The 16,137-nt window shown below is 46.1% G+C and overlaps 1 protein-coding gene across 1 annotated transcript in view; it reads right to left on the reverse strand.

Moving 5' to 3' along the window:
- The window catches only part of NCKAP5 (NCK associated protein 5), a 322,734-nt gene that overhangs the window by 202,779 nt on the left and 103,818 nt on the right, over positions 1-16,137 (reverse strand). Inside the window, exon 3 of the mRNA XM_088521803.1 lies at positions 13,583-13,660. Coding sequence (XP_088377929.1) covers positions 13,583-13,660 — 78 coding nt within the window. The remainder of the gene's footprint in view (positions 1-13,582; positions 13,661-16,137) is intronic.

Below are 16,137 nucleotides of genomic sequence, written 5' to 3' on the forward strand. Positions count from 1 at the left end.
AAGCAATTCTCAAAGAACTAGAAAACTCCAGGGTCTTATAGAAGAATTTTGCATATCATGAGTACTGCTGGCAGAACATCCAGTCTTTTCCTTAATGTTTTGAATCATTTGATTATATTTTTAAACAACAACAACAACAAAGAAGCCTGTTTTTCTTTAAAATCCTGTTTACAACAGCTTGGGTCCGTATACATTACCTCTCTAATGTCTCAATTCTATAAATTCTTGGTCATTTCTCAGAGTTTCTATTAAAGAACATGAAACACCATAGAGTTAAATTAACAAGGAAAATTTTGCTTTAGCAACCCCTCCAGACCTGCTTCAGTCAGAAAACAGGCAGAGAAAAGCACCAGGCTTCCAGCTGACGTTTCACTTAGCAGTATGAAAATCACCTCTGCATCACGCAGCGGCTCCCCAGCCGCAGCGCTCTGACAACCTCGGATGGAAAAGTGGCCTCAAACCTCCCCGGACACACACACCAGGAGCCGAAACACACGTCCTGCTGCCTAAACACCAGTCCTGAGGCAGCTCCCTCACAGCAGGCGATGACACTTTGACTAAATATCCCAGCTAATAGCAGCTATCCATCCTAATCCTTGGGAACACGAGGGAAGCACAAGCGACGGGGGGTTTGGGTGGTTTTGGTCTTGGTAGCCCCGCAGACAAACCACGCACATGCTGCATTTCACAGGGGGGCAGCCCACCCATTCGACAGACATAAATCTAAGTGTAAGCAGGTGGCTAAGGGCTGAGAAACCAGCACCCTAAAAAGAAAGTTAGCCAGTCAGAAGTGGATTTACGCACAACACCTGGTACATTTGGCTTCTCTTATCTGAGTAGGGATTTATTTACTCGAGTTAAGCCGTGGCAGTGCAGTAAAGCTCCACCAAAGTTGTAATTATCCTAACGCAGCGCAGAAGCAAAGACACCACCAGTGACTGAGTGCTGCACGGAACGAGCAGCGAAGAGGCAGGTGAGAAGAGGCTCAAGTGGCAGCCGCCTCCTCTGGAGAGGATTAAAACACCTAAGTACAAAGGCAGTAGATGGAAAAAGTCAAGGACACCTGAGTTAAAGGACTCAGCATTGCTACAAGGACACTTCGGCGCATCCAGAGAAAGGAAACTACATGAGAGATGCTGAGATAATTGTAAATTTTTGATTTTCTCCCGTTTTCTGGCAGAGCCTCAGTGGTCTTCCCTGCACATCCAACTCCTCCTCAGTGATGAGCACGTCATGGAGCAGGGCACAGGGGGGACCATATGGTTCACCCTATGGAGCAAATTGTGCTAGCTGACCTGGATGGAACGGCTCCGCGTGTGCCCGTAATCACAAGTTTTGGATGTTTGGCAGAGGGGGGCTATGGCACACGCTGCACTTACTCGAGGCCCAGGCAGGTCACTTAAAGCCACACTCAGCTTCCTGCAAAGCCCCTCTGAAACCTGCTGCCTCACAAACAAGGTCCTGAAGGGCTGTACGTGCAAGATGCAAACTTTGCTAAGACCATTTTTAAAGCAACTCCAAACCAGGGCTGTATTTTCTCATATCATTTCGCTGCACGGCGTGGAGATTCTCGAGTGTAAAAGGAGCATGCAAATCCGCAGTAGCAGGGACCAGATGACATTTTGATTCTTGCTACCGGCATGCTAATGCCCATGGCCTTATTCCCAGCGTTCACTGGCACAGGGAACTAAGCCTTGCTAAATTCAACCAGGGGCACTGTTTGCTTTATCCTGAAAGAGAGTGCCGCAATTAATTTACTCAATTTGTTTCCTCTCTTAAGAAGAAGTGGGAAAGGAGAAAAAAAAAAAAAAAAAAAGCTCAGTATCTGAGACAAACAAGTATTTTTGGATCGTCACCTGCATCAAAATTCCTAGGACAAAACGCTCAACGTTACGTCACATTACATTTAAAAGCTGAGCTTGTCACATCCAGCATTTCGGGGCAATTTTTATTGACCTACTAACCTGCAGCGCCGGGAAGCCCGGAGCTAAGAATGCAATAATGGCCAGCAAATACAAGTCTCCAAACAGAGTGTAATAACCTTAAGTAAACTACTGCCAAGCAAAAGTCCCGCAGATCAAACAGTTCCCACGAAGCCTGATGCTATTAACTAGCAAAAAAGTCCCATGATATCTCCGTAGCCATGCACAATAACAGAGCAGTGCCCTGCTGTTTACTTACACAGCTTATCTGCAATCCAGTAATGTATACAGTCAATCTCGCAGATGTAAATCACTTGCCTATGGAGCGCTGCCTCTCTCGTTAAAAACTGGGGTAGCTTTCTGGCAATAAACACGGGTTTTATCTGCACGAGCAATTTTTGGGAAGGAGGAATTCGCAGGGGTAGTTGGCAACGCGTAGCGCTTCGGGAGACGGATTTATTCCATGTGATGCAGAGAAGGACCTGAACTATGGGAAACAAAGTTAGCAACAGTGTGTTCGCACATCCACGTGGCCCTGGGGCTCGCCTCAAAGGAAACTGCAAGGCCACAATGTGCTAAATCCACTGCGTTTTAGTCACTTTTGGGGCAAAGCCCCTTCCCATGAGGAAGAAGGGAGCTGACACCCAACCAAAACCCAGAGAGCACCCACGCACCCCATCCCAGGCCCCCACGCGTCACCATCCGAAGCCCTTCGGGTCACCCTTTCCTCCCCGCTCGCCTCAGCCTCCCAGGCGAGGAGGAGGAGGCAGCATCATGGTCAGCAAAACGGCAGCAGGAGGATGCTCCTGCCCCAGAGAGAGCAAACAAATAGATAAAATAATTAAGGAGAAAGATATATATATATATATATATATATATATATATATATATATATATATATATATATAAAGAAAAATGAAAAGAAAAACAAACAAAAATGCACTAGAGAAAGAAACCCGCTGCATGAGAAGCAACAGGGCTGGGCAGGCGCTCGCAGAGCCCCGCGTGGCTTCACACCTTGCACTGGGGGCGAGCGCACGCGCACACACGCACACACAGATAATACACGTGCACACACACACCTAGACACACACACACAGGGACACACACGGACACGGACACACACTGTACCCGCACACGCGCGCCCCGTGCCCGCCGCACACGCGCGCTGCCGGCGCGGGAGGCCCCGGCGGCCGCTCCGCTCCGCTCCGCTCGGCTCCGCGCGGGAGCAGGTGCCGCGGGGGCGGCGGGCGGCGGCTCCCCGCTTACCTGCGTGGCGGCGGCGCATGTTGCTGCGGCGGCGGCCGTGCCGGTGCCGGTGCGGGCGGGCCGAGGCGGCCGCCGCAGCCCCCCGCCGCCCTCCGCTTTGGCGGCGCGGCCCCCAGCGGCCGCCCGCGCCGCGCTCGCCTCTTCCGCTTTGTTGTGAGGCGGCGGCGGCGCTGCCTGCGCTGCCTGCGCCGCGGGGCGCCCGCATGTGCGCGGCGCGGGGCCTGCGGCGGCCCGACCCCCCCGGCCGCCGCCGGGGAGGAGAGCGGGGCCGCGGGGGCGAGCGGGGGCCGCGGGCACCGCCGCGCCCGGGGGCAGGTGCCGAGGCGCGGGGGGATGCGGCGCGCGGGCGGCCTGGGCTGCGGGAAAGGGGCGCTCAGGGGACGGGAACGTGAAGGGATCGGGAGTTTTCCCAGTGCCGGAGCGTGGCGGCTCCCCGGGAAAGGCGCGATGCGGCCAGGAGCGCCGGCGCCGCGGAGCGTCCCCCGGCACCGCTGCTTTACCGGGACGGGACCGGCCTGTGGGGCAGCTCCATGGGGCGCCTTTAACCGCCGTGTTGTGCAGGGAAGGGTCTCCGGCAACTCCCACGAGCCGAGTTTCATTGCTGGGTTTAAAATAAAGTTACACTTCTCTTTCTTTAAACTGAAACAATAACATTGCAATAAAATGCAGTCCTGCTATAACACCTGCCGCTTTCCCAGTCCATCTCAATAACCAGCTGGGCTTGCTCCGTCGTGAGTGCCTGAAACTATCTGATTCTGTGGCCCGGAGGCTGAGGTAGGAGCAGCAGCGCTGGGTGACATCTCCGTGGCCCAACGGCAGGGGCTGATCCTGGCAAAAAGTGCACGTCTCTTCCCTTAGCAAATCTCACTGCATTTCTATGGTGAATGTGCTCAGCCTCCCGCTGAAGCCACGGGCACTTTCCAAGTCTGCAGCGTCCTGCTGCAGGTGCTCCAAAGCTTAGTTATGTATTTACAGAAAAAGCTCTGCTGCTCATTTTTGACAGGCAACCTGTTTAGTTTCACCTGATCCTAGTTCTGGGAGACGCAGCAGGTGATCGGTTCCTCATTCCGCTGCTCGTGTTTCACGGAGTTGTCGTCCCCCTTCCCAAGTGACAGCTGTTTTGGACTGAGGAGTCCTGGCTGATCCTGTGCTTCTGCTTTCCCTTTTCTGCCCTGCTCTGAACTCTTCTAGTGTTAACATGTCTTGCCTGAGACCTGAGCTGCAACCAGTAGCCAAGCCGCAGGTCGAGCCGTGGATGATCCCGATCCTTTCCTATGTGGGATACTGCCGGCCTTGAAATACTGTTCCAGTCCAGTTGACAGATCTTCCTCCCAGTCCATAAATCGTTAGTTACAAGGCTTTAGTTCAAAGATCACATCTGTCTTGGCACGGTTCGGCTTTGCTCCAGTTCCTAGCGAAGTCTGCAAGGCTTTGCCAGGTGTGCTGGGTTAACCAGCACTGCTGGGATGAGACAATTTATGCCCACTTTAATTATTTTCAGGTCCTAGTTTGCCTCCACTGAAACCAAGAGCAATGGAATTAGGCTCCTACGATATAGCTAAAATGATACAGGATTAAAAATAACCAGTATTGATCTACAATATAAAGCCATAGTTAAAGCGTGGAAGTATTTTTATGCATATCAGACTGAGATAATACTCTGACAGTTGAGAGAATTTTCTTCCCTGAGTATCTCAGTTGCTGTACTTACTTACAGCAGTAAGTACATATTCCAAATCATCAATTATTCCTTGTCCTTAGGCTTGAGCAACTTAATTACCCTCAGCATTTACAAGACAATACACCGGTCTTCAAAGCTCATACTTCAAAACGCTGCGTTCCAACTGGATAACAGAATTAGCTTCGTACGTTAGCAGTAGCCATGATTTTAAATAGAGAAACTTAACAGCTAGCATGGAGAAATTCAGTAATTGCCTGTTTGGGGAATTTTCTAGCGACTGTGAAGGTAGGACGCTTCTTCAGTTGACCCATTCCAGAAGGGAAAGTGATTCCCTTCAGCCGGCTGTCACGTTCGGCAGCACGTTCAAGCAGGAGATGCCTAGGAGAGGGCAGGGATCTTCGAAGGCTGGAATTGGCACGTTTGCCCTGTGAGCCGTGACACCATGATCATGTCATCTGCAAGAGGGTTGTGCTCTAGAGAGAAACTCGATACTAAGAAATCTGGGGGAAAAGAAAAACCCCCCAGAAACTTACTAGGATTAAATTACTCCTTGGCTTTTTTATTAGTGATTAATATATTTACATAGGGCTGAAAGTATATATAGGTGATGTAATATTGGATGTTGAGATATTATGCTGAAAGGTTACTAGCAATTAATACTTGGGGTTCCAAAAGTCTATTAAATCTGAGTAAGGTAGAAATCCCACACAGTGATGTCATTTGTGCAAAACGCAACAGTTGCTCTTTCATGACGGACACTGAGCACTGCTCAGCGCAACCCGAGGCACCCAGCATTCTGGGGGATTTCAGTTCAAATTGTCTGTTTTCCTGGGAAAATCGCCCAGGAAAAGCATGGCAGAATAAGCTACACAACAGCAAACACCTGGCACACTTGTTGAATGCTCTGGGATGAGATAAAACCCACCTTCCCCTGGCCAGGGAGAGACTCCTGAACAAACCGATCCCGAATAACCACTTTGTTGGTTGGTATTGACAGGTGTTATGTTCAGCCCAAATAACTTTCCATACATGTTTTTCTATTGCTACTAATGGGTGAGAATTTAGATCCTACATGGGAATTTGGAGGATACTTTGCAATGTCTGACTAAAGGTTCAAGGGCTGCCATTTCCACATCTCCACGCTGCAGAAGAGGAGTGAAAGGCATTCCCGATGTCCCCGTCACTAGAACAGCATCTGGCCAGTTTTTCAAGCATTTATAATGGTGCTATTAGAGAAAAAGGGGAGAGAGATTCACAGCGCCTGCCGCTTTGATCTGTATTCCTGGATCAGTCCTCATAGGGTTTTACCGGAAGATTGGGACTTCCTCTGCATTTGATCTCTCTTCCCCGACCAGGAAGAGGGGAAGATGGTAAAAATGCAGGAAGTCCAACAGGAACCACAGCTCCGCGTCTACGTCCCGCTCGCAAAAGGGCTTGAAAAGCTCTCGAGCTGCCAAGGGGTGGACTAAGAATCTGCTTCCATTGAAGTGAGAGAAAAATAATATTTACTTTTTTTTTTTAAGGCATTTTCAGGAATAAGTAACTGAATTGTGAAGAATTGGAGAGTTAGCATCAAAGGAGCATCTGGCCCAGGCCCTGGGCAGTACATGGGCTTCTTCTGGCAGCACCTGGAAGCAGATGGGTTATCCCTGTCATCTTTAGAGGTGCCACATAAATTACAGCATAACTAAACACCCCGCAAAGGCTGGTAACTCCCCACTGCTCGGCATCTGGGGGAGATTAATCCAGCACTTTTGGTCTCCTCTTATTTAAATTACACCACCTACACCCCGCTTAACTAATCAAGCAGTAATAAAACCAAGAAGTCTGTGTTTTGCAAACTTCTACACATTTTCCAAAATCTCAGGGGAATATCTGCATAAGCAAGAGTCTGCAAATTCTGAACCACCACAATTTGAGTAGGAAAAAAATGTGCTCAGGTCTTTAATATCTGATGAATACTGCCTTATATGTGAAACCTTGTCCCTAGTGGAGCCCATTACAATAATGTTTACACAGGCTTAGGCTATAAATGAAGGGATATTCTCCCTGCAGCAGAATATGTTGGAAATTATTCCTGATCTAAAAAAAAAAAAAGAAAGAAAAAAATATGCAAATGGACCATATCCCAGAATATGAGACGCTGTAGGTATACACTAAGATATTTTACTAACAAATATATCGATTACAAATGTGATCTGTTAATGTAAAACGTGTTTTATACAGCAGGCACAATTCCTAGGTGCCTCCCCTGCATCCCACTGCACCTCAGCACGTGCAGACAGAAGTGGGGAAATCCTGCAGAGCAGCAGGGAGCTTTGGGCAGCTCCAAGCGCCGCTCCGAGCTCTCCTAGCCGGAGCAGAGCCCGCACTAGCGCTAGGCAAGCGCTCGGGTGGGTGTCCAGCTCAGGGCTGCAGCAGAATTGGTGCTTGGGCTCTGCAGGGGGGTACCCAGCGCGTGCGGAGGTGTCACCGCCACGGCAGCCAGCAGGGCCAGGCGGGCGCGCGCCGGCAGCCAACAGCAGGAAGAGCCAATGTCACGGCTCTGGTTTTGTTGCACAGATGTTCGACTTTGATCTTAAGCAGTATTTGTCATTTACTAGGTCCAGCCAGATGTGACATATATCTACATCTGTTGTTTTTGTCTTTAGTAAAACCTTTACATCTGCACAGTAGCATCAATATACCTTAAAATAAACCGTCCTAGGAGCGCAGGGCTGGAACGTGTCCCCCCGTCTCCCCGTGCAAACAGCCCTGTCCTGCGAGCTGAGCCCACACAGGGACTTTGGGGCATGTTGGCTGTGGCAGGACAGGGGCCACACTCACCTGCAGATAAAACCAGATCAACCCCGTCTTTTTTCTCTAGCCCTATAAACTAATATATATATTTGTGTGTCTATACACACTAAAGAGCTCATTTTTATAAAAATGTAAAATAAACAGCGCGCCACGCCAAGATTACCCATTTCATTTCTCAGCATACAAATGAGGAGCTAATCTACCCTGGGCTGTTCATGCATTTTGCTTTTAACATCCATATGTCAAATAGACCATCTACATACTTCCCTGCTGGAGTCTTTTTCCTTTCAACTTGGTAGGGAACATTTGTGAACCTTATCCCCCCAAATAAATCTGAAGAATCTCTTTCGCTCAAGGCTTTCCATTTTTTAATTTAAGAGAAGCAAATCAATTCACGGTTCAGGCACTCCTGCTATTCAGACGGGCATGCATCTGTGCAGAAACACCCCACTCCCTAATTAAGCGCACAGCGTTATTAAAAATTTAAATTTAACTTTGGTTAAAAGTGGCCATGTAAAGTTGCTTCTTAAGGAACGTTTTTCTGCCTTCTGTCTGGAGGTTTTTCCTTTGGGTTGTTTAGGATAGGTATGGAGATGTTTGCTTCAAGATTATTTTATATTCAGAGTGTTCCCAATGCTTTCTGCACTGACTTCAATAACCCAGGCTTGACACTTCCCTCCTTACTCAAGCAGAACTGATGGCAGTGCTAATGGGAGTCTTCCCTGAACAGAGAAGCCAGACTACGATTTATATTCCTTAAAATTAATATTTGCTATGAATGTGTTATGACACAGTCATCCAGCGTTTGTCATATTCCTCATGCACTGCAGCCCGTCAAGCTGTGCTGAGTGGGAAGTCAGTTTAGTAACTGCTCCACCAAAAATATGCCCAAACTGTGTCACAGTGCCTTCCTGTTGAGGAGGATTTATTTATTTATCATGTAAATGGCTGCACTTAAAATGTCTATCAGTTTTATGCTTTGTATAACTGATAAAATCTTTTGAACAGGTGCAAACTTTTGTGAAATACTGTATTTGTTTAAAAATTGGTCTTGATGTGAACGCTGAGATAAATTATACTTACTTAAGCGTGCACTAGTTTTACTGCAACTTGCAACAAGTGTCCTAGCACCTATCCAATCTTCTGTTATTGGAAGCTTAATATTTATCATGGACTCTAGTAGGATATATCGGTCATTCGCGATCTTTAACCGATTATCTCCTATTTTTCTATGATCTTTTGAAACACATGATTTATAACTCAAACAGTAGATCTCCTCCTTTTCTGCATGCTGGTTATCCACATTACTGCCATTCGGTCGCAGCCATGAAAAAGTATCTTTAACAGCCGTGGTGCGACACGGGCTTTGTCCCAGCCATTCAAAAGGAGAGGGACTTTTTCATTCACAGCTAACACAATGGCAGTGCTTTCTGTGACCTACTAACTACATATGCGATGTGCAGCGAACCGTCCAGCTCTACACCCATCTAAAGAAAAGCACATTTGGCCAAAAAGCCGCTTCCTTGCCCATCGCTGGCTTCCTCATCCACACAGATATGAATCTTTGGCAGAAGCGTGTATGTGAACCCTGCTAGAAAACCTAGCGAGCCTTCTAACTTCAGTTAATGCAGTTATTCACAGTTAATACTGTGTCTAAATTCACAGGCCAGGGCCTTGGAGACACAGACATCGTCGCGTTAGCCGGAAACATGGGAGTTACAGCAATGACTTGCCAGGGCCCAACGCGATTCTGCTCTTCCTCTGCCAGCTTCGCTTTCAGATATTAAGGATTTCCTGAATGGAAGACATCCCTGGTTTTGAGGATCTTACAAATTTAACATGACGCCAAATCCAGCAGTGCTCAAGAAATGTGGAAAAAGAAAGAGAAAAACGTGAGATGCACATTTGATGGACAATAGCGCAAAACACATTTTTTCCTGGCAAGATGGTTCAGTGCAACAAGACAGGCGGGCCAAACGACAAGACACAAGGGAGATGGAGCGTCGTGTCTCTTAACACGCTGGTGCCATGGGCCAGAAGACACATTTGTTATTCAGAACTTCCAGAAAGGCTCAAACGGGCTTGCGGCGCTTTATTTCCCCAAGATCTGGCTGCTTTGACCTTAACTCCACTTGGCCAGGTTATTAAGACCCATAACAAGATGAAGAAATTTGTGCATAGCACGAGCTTATTTAGTTGGGGTCCCATTAGGTTTTTCCCCCGCCTTTATTACTGTAACATTATCCATACTGTTTGTCATTTGCTTGCTATACAACTTACTCCCCTAAGATTAGGCCTCTTCTAGTCAAGCAGTTTAAAGCTAATCACGGTTGTTATTTTAATCTGTGCTCACCATTAAGAATTCTTGCAGAGCTATTTTGCTTGTTAGCAATTAAGGTCTCCCAATGGAAGTTCATGATTACAGCAAAAGCAACCTGTTTAATACCTGGCACCTCTTCAGTTTACAAGCGCTGAACCCAGGAGCACAGAGGCACACAAGGGCTGCTGACAAAAATAGAGCAAATCTGCTGAAGACACCCCCTTTTTAAAACGTGAGGCTGGAGAAATGCCGGGTGGTGCTTGAGCCCATCTGATCTCCCCGCTCCGGAGTTCTCATTAGGGTAATATTAATGCGGCAGGTGCAGTCGTTGCTTCACTCAGGTTATGACTGTCACCTCAGAAATGCAATATATCCTAGCGCTTTCACCCTGACAGGCCGGAGGTTTGGTCCTGGATCTAGCAGCACTAGTAGCAACATTCCCTGGAAAGTGCCTAAGTGCAGCATCTGGCCATGGGGTGTTTAGACAAGCATGCTATGTCAAAATACTAACTCATTTTTTTTCTGTTAAGGAAATTACCAATTGCTTTTACTGACCCTTGCATCCAGATTTAGAAATTATGATCTCCTGTTGAGGTGACTTTGCAAAGAGCAGCAGATTTCTGGTCTTCGTGTTGTTGCTTTGCGTGGTTCTGCCACAAGGAATTAACAGAGCAATACACGCTGGCTCAATTAGAAACAGCGGTCAATGAGGAGGTGAGAAAGCACCACTGCGGTGAGGAGGGAAAGGCAACCCTATTCTGTCCAACTTTACGTTATTTCCAGACAGGATGGGGAGAAGAATGTCAAATAACGCGGCACTGTGGTTCACGCTGATGCACGGAGATGCATTCGCTGCTGCTGTAACTCCCATGACACATCAGTGGGTTACCCAGGAGCTGAATGTGTCTCACTGTGAGTTTATTCTGTTCAAACAGACTACAGAAATGGGGGAACGACTCAGCTATGCTCTCATTATCATAATTCTTCATGCAAAAATAATTAACCCTGAGATCTTTGATCTAAGACAAGCTATGTTACAAACACATCCCCCCGTGGTGGCGAGGACCCTTCACTCGCTGCTAGAAGGGTCTTTAAGAAGAGAAAGTCCAAGGCCGGGGCCGGCCCACAGCTCCCTTTGAGCCGAGGGCTCGGGACGTGAGCTGAGCCCGGCCGGCTCCCCGGGGGCAGCAGGGAAGGCAGGGAATGGCCCACAGCAGATGCTCCGCCACGTATTCAAAGCAGTTTCGATCGAGCTCTCGAAAACCAACAGGAAGGTTTGTCCCCACGTGTGTTTGGGGTCCCGCTGCGCAGGCGGCAGCACAAGGGACACGCAGCGTTGAGGGGCTCCGCGCTGCCCGCACCGCCCCGGCCTCTGCCATAAATCCTGAGCACCCGTGCGGCATCGGCCCCGTCTCTGTCACTAGCCAGCCCGGGTGACACCGCGGCTGCCGGTCGGCGGCAGGTTCAGCGCCTGGTGACCCGGTGGCTACAGTGGTGGTAGCCCCAAGGCCGGAGCGTGGTGAAGCCTGCAGAGAGCTCGGGGGGATTTATTAGGGCATCTGCCCGGCCGCACGGTCCAACAGCCCAATCCTGCCGGGAAACGCATGCGAGGTTTGAGGCAGAAATACGGAGTTTGGGGAAGAGAGGCCAGCCCGGAAAGGTTTGTTTGGTAGTGCTCATTGACAGGCTTACATTTGTATGCCAATAGCTCCCTAAAATAGTAGGAAAAGTAAATATAAAAAGAAATTGCTGTCCTCAGTTTTCCAAAAGCACTGAATTCTCAAAACACTTCTGAATGTAATTCATAACAGAATAGTGTCCCTGCCCCTGCTACTTTACAAAGGCTATTCCATCTTTTAATTTTTATTACTCCTTTATAATTAGCCGCTGCAGTGTCATCCACATATAATGCTCTCACCCTTCATTCTTACAGATATAATCTCCTAAATAGTGAGATTTTAAATATAACCCTGATTTTTCTGTGCTAATTATTTTTACTTCTTTTAAAAGAATGCAGGAATTAATGATAAACTTTCTGAGTTCTACCTGTCAATAAGAAAACGCCCATCTCATAAACACTGTGTGCTGCAATGCTGTAATGCTGTGTTTTATACTATAGGACACAAAGTTTGAGAGATGCAGACTACTACGGTCAGGTACTGTGCAAAGCTACTTTCTGTACATGAGGGGCTTTGAACTAAAAATCACAGGTAGTTATTTCTTCCCTTGATCAGAACTACAGTGAATTAGGTTTTAATCTATGAAGATTAATTTACTCTTTAAAGATTAAATTATATTTGACTATATATTAATAGAGTTTGTCACCACTCACATGCCTTCAGAAAAAGAAGTTAATTCAAATATTCCCTTTCAAAAACTACGGACTATGCATATTGAACCCATTTCCTCTGTGTTAAAATTATTCCAGGCGTGAATTTAGCTGGTAACTCTATGAGGACACTGAGTAGTTAATAAGTGGATACTGAATACTTAAAAAATAGAAAATGCAAGCAAATACTGCATTATTGATGTAGTCTCTTTATATCATCTATGATAATAATTCTGTGCAAATGAAAATTCTAGAAGATTAATTTTAAAATGATCGAGAAATAATTAACTCCTCAAAGGACTGAAGCTTTTGACAATCAGGTGGTTTTGGGGCATCTTTGCCATTTCATACTAGAATAGGCCTGAAATAACCCTCTAGAGAACAGCATTTCAGAAGTACAATAAAGGATCCTTAAAGCTGATGTCATCAGGTCTCTTTAATGAATGATAAATTTTGGAACGATGCAAAAAATGCCCAGCAGCGTCTCCTACCCAGCGAAGGCATCCACCATACGATGTCAGCGCCCGGTCAAATCTCTGATGCCGGGAAGGCACTAAGCACTTTTTTGCAAGCCAGCTGGCAAATCGAAGCTGTTATAGGTGCCGCTCACTGGACCTGCTGCGCGCGTGGACACGGCCACGTGCCACGTCCACCTCCCCAGGGGACCCGCGGTGCTCGCGCAGCCGCCACTCGCTCCCCGGCAGATCAGGATGGCCCACGTTGGCCCATCGAGGTCGCCGCGTTGCTCCAATCCCAGCCGGGCCTGCACAGCGGCGCGGAGCGACGCAGACACAGAGGCACCAGACAGCTCGGGGCTCTCAGAGCACTGCAGAGCTTTACACCGTAATTCACTGGAGTTTCCCTGCTCCGAATTCCCCGTGCTGTTATACTGTTTGTTCAGCTATGCTTTCTATGCCATCTGGGGAAAACATGCATATTTCAGAATACCAAACCATTTATTTAATGTAGTCCAATTAAAAGAATTTGAAGCAGAGTTAGCATCTAATGCTTGCAAAATAGAACACAGGGAAAACTGAAGGTGGATTAAACTGCCCTGATCTGCAGAGGCAAGACTCCCTTCGCACGTGTGGCCTTACTGAGTATTTCATCGAGGTAAGGTTTGCTAAAGACACAGTCTGAAGAGCAGTAAGAGGTGCAAAGATTCAATACCCAAGCATTTACTTTAAATCTAGAATAGAGGCCAGAGCATGCAGTATTCATTTCCAAATAACAACGTAAGTAAATGTATATGCATATAATACTTGCCTCCATAAATTCCAGCGTTGTTCTTCTAGCTGCGTCACTAAGTGCTCTATATACTTGTTTGAGTCCATATATTCCTAAATGAAAAAGGATCAAAGTGTTAGTTTTTGAATGTTTAAAGCATTTGTAACATTTTGACCGAAGAGACAGTTTGCAAAGCCAACTTTTATTTTGTTGAGTGGAGTGAAAGTTATTCCATGCACACAAAAGTCACTATGATGTAAAAATCTAGATTAAAGCCAAACCTGGATTCATAGCAAATGACTAAGGTAGTAACCCAAGACACTTTCACTGACTATGTGAGAGCAAGACGAGAGGAGGAGAGAACGCACAACTCAGAGTATGTATGGTGGAGTCAGGATTTTGGTACAAACTTTGTACACTTCAGGTATAAACCAGTTTGAAATGAATATTTGGCTCAAATATCTATCTTGTGCCTAGCTTGAAAAATATTGTACCATGTACCCTTTGAAAATGAAGCTGTAGTTCTACTCCTAGATCATTTCCAGTTCAACTTTTGCAGATGCTGTAACTTTTAATATCAGCTATATGAAAACTACTATCCTTGTCTCTAGACAGACTTTCTGATCTATAACCATGATCACACTTTCTGATATATAACCATGATCAGATGAACAACTGATTTTTTACTTATTGAAGCTGGTCTTTAAACTCAATGCAAAGAGATGTTTCTATTCTCAGTGGAGAAATACTTCAATAGTAGAAATATTCCACTTCATTTCCAGGTCAAAGGCAACTTCAGTGTTATTTATATAGAATATTTCAGAATGAACCCACACAATGCCATGTGATATACCATGATATATTCATAGGACAGTGGTATCAGTGCAGACATATAACTATTATTCTGAAAGCCTATTGGTAACAATATAACGCTCTGGAAATATCTCACAAAAACAAAACTATTTTTCAGACTGTATACTTTAGAAAACAACAAGTATTGGTGAAGGAAAACACTTTCAAATTTCTGGAGACAAAATCTCCAGTTTTATAGCTTCACTTTTATAGCTTATGGACTCATCAGAAAACCACTTTGTGTTGTTATATCTTGTTTGTACTATGGGTTGTTTCCCTAATATTATTATTCATTTCACATTACAGATATGCAGTGTTGTTGCAAAGTCATTGGTTCTTCTTCGCCATTTATCTTTATAATCAGGCATATAAGATAGCTCCTATAAGGACAGTACATCATCATGTCTCCTCGAGGAGAAGATAAATGTTAGCTGATTTTAATGGACCCATTTTATATATAAATGTATATCCTTAGTTTTCAGGACCCAGATTGTTCTAAGCGATTGGGCAATGCTATGTGGCACTCATGAATTATTGCTATAATACTTTGAAATGTTTAATATTCGGTGAATAGTAGCAAAATACATAAAATACTCTCTGAAGTCCGAGTGAGAAACCAGTTCTTGGGAAGCCTGTGCAAGTGAGATTTCTACCATAATGTGTCGAAACTTTGTGTCACTTGGAACCCTTTGAGTAGTGTGAAACTTCCCCATAATTCCCCAATTCCCATTGTGGTTTCCCCAAGCTTAAACCTTCATCAAACTGTTACGCGTGGATGGATTTTGTAGAGGTTTCTTTGAGAAAACACTAAACGATGCAGCCCCCGAGCAGCCCCGGGCACGGCCGCGGCACGAGCCCGGCTTGCAGGCCAAGGCTGTGCAGACCAGCCACCGGCTCCAGGACGAGCCCCTGCCCTCTCATCGCCCCGGCTGAATTCTGCTTGGCACATGCCATGTAAGTGAGGCAGCACATTTCTTCTAAACCCAGACATTTAAAGTCATTCTGTAATGCACATATGCCATGATTCAGGAGAGTTATGCTATACTAACATAACGATGATGAGTTGCAGCACCACATTCCTTAAAACAAGCTTTTTTTTCCTTACTATTTCTTTTGCTACATCAAATTGGATATAAATTAGTATTAATATCTTCATATCCTTTTAATGTAATATTAAACCATATTCCTGATTTATTCATCAGTGCACTTTGCCCCACCGGCAAGGATGGAATCAGCAGTTTTATTCCGCATAATTTTCCCATGGTCCTATGAAAAATTCATTCTGAAACAATCTTCTTAAAAACATGCTCAGGCAAATAAACACAAAGGAGGACAGACAGCCACGTGTTTACCCTCTCTGGTTGCTGCCTTAATGCCCAGATTTTCCGGTAGCAAACCAGCAATACTACTTGCTTTCTCTTTGAGGACCTGCAGTGCTGGAGTATTTTGTCAATATGTGAAAGTGACACAAAAAATCAGCCACAGTTGCATAGAAATACTGTGATTAGAAGAAGTCCCTCCTTTCTTCCATGCTTCTGTGGTATTCAATGTGCTAATTCTGTCCAAAGCAAGGCATTAGGAGCCACTGCTTCCAAGTGATTTGGGTTTTGTCCTTTAAGGAGCCATGGATGGAATCCGGCCTCCATCTCATTGGTGACGGAACATGACCGGGTAGTTTGCAGCCAGGATTGCACCGCTCCATCTGTGCTCATGCAACACCACATAACCACACTCCTTT

Source organism: Tinamus guttatus, unplaced genomic scaffold (assembly GCF_059628265.1).
Source record: "Tinamus guttatus ecotype Peru unplaced genomic scaffold, ASM5962826v1 Tinamus_guttatus_pri_ptg000133l, whole genome shotgun sequence".
Classification (NCBI taxonomy): domain Eukaryota; kingdom Metazoa; phylum Chordata; class Aves; order Tinamiformes; family Tinamidae; genus Tinamus; species Tinamus guttatus.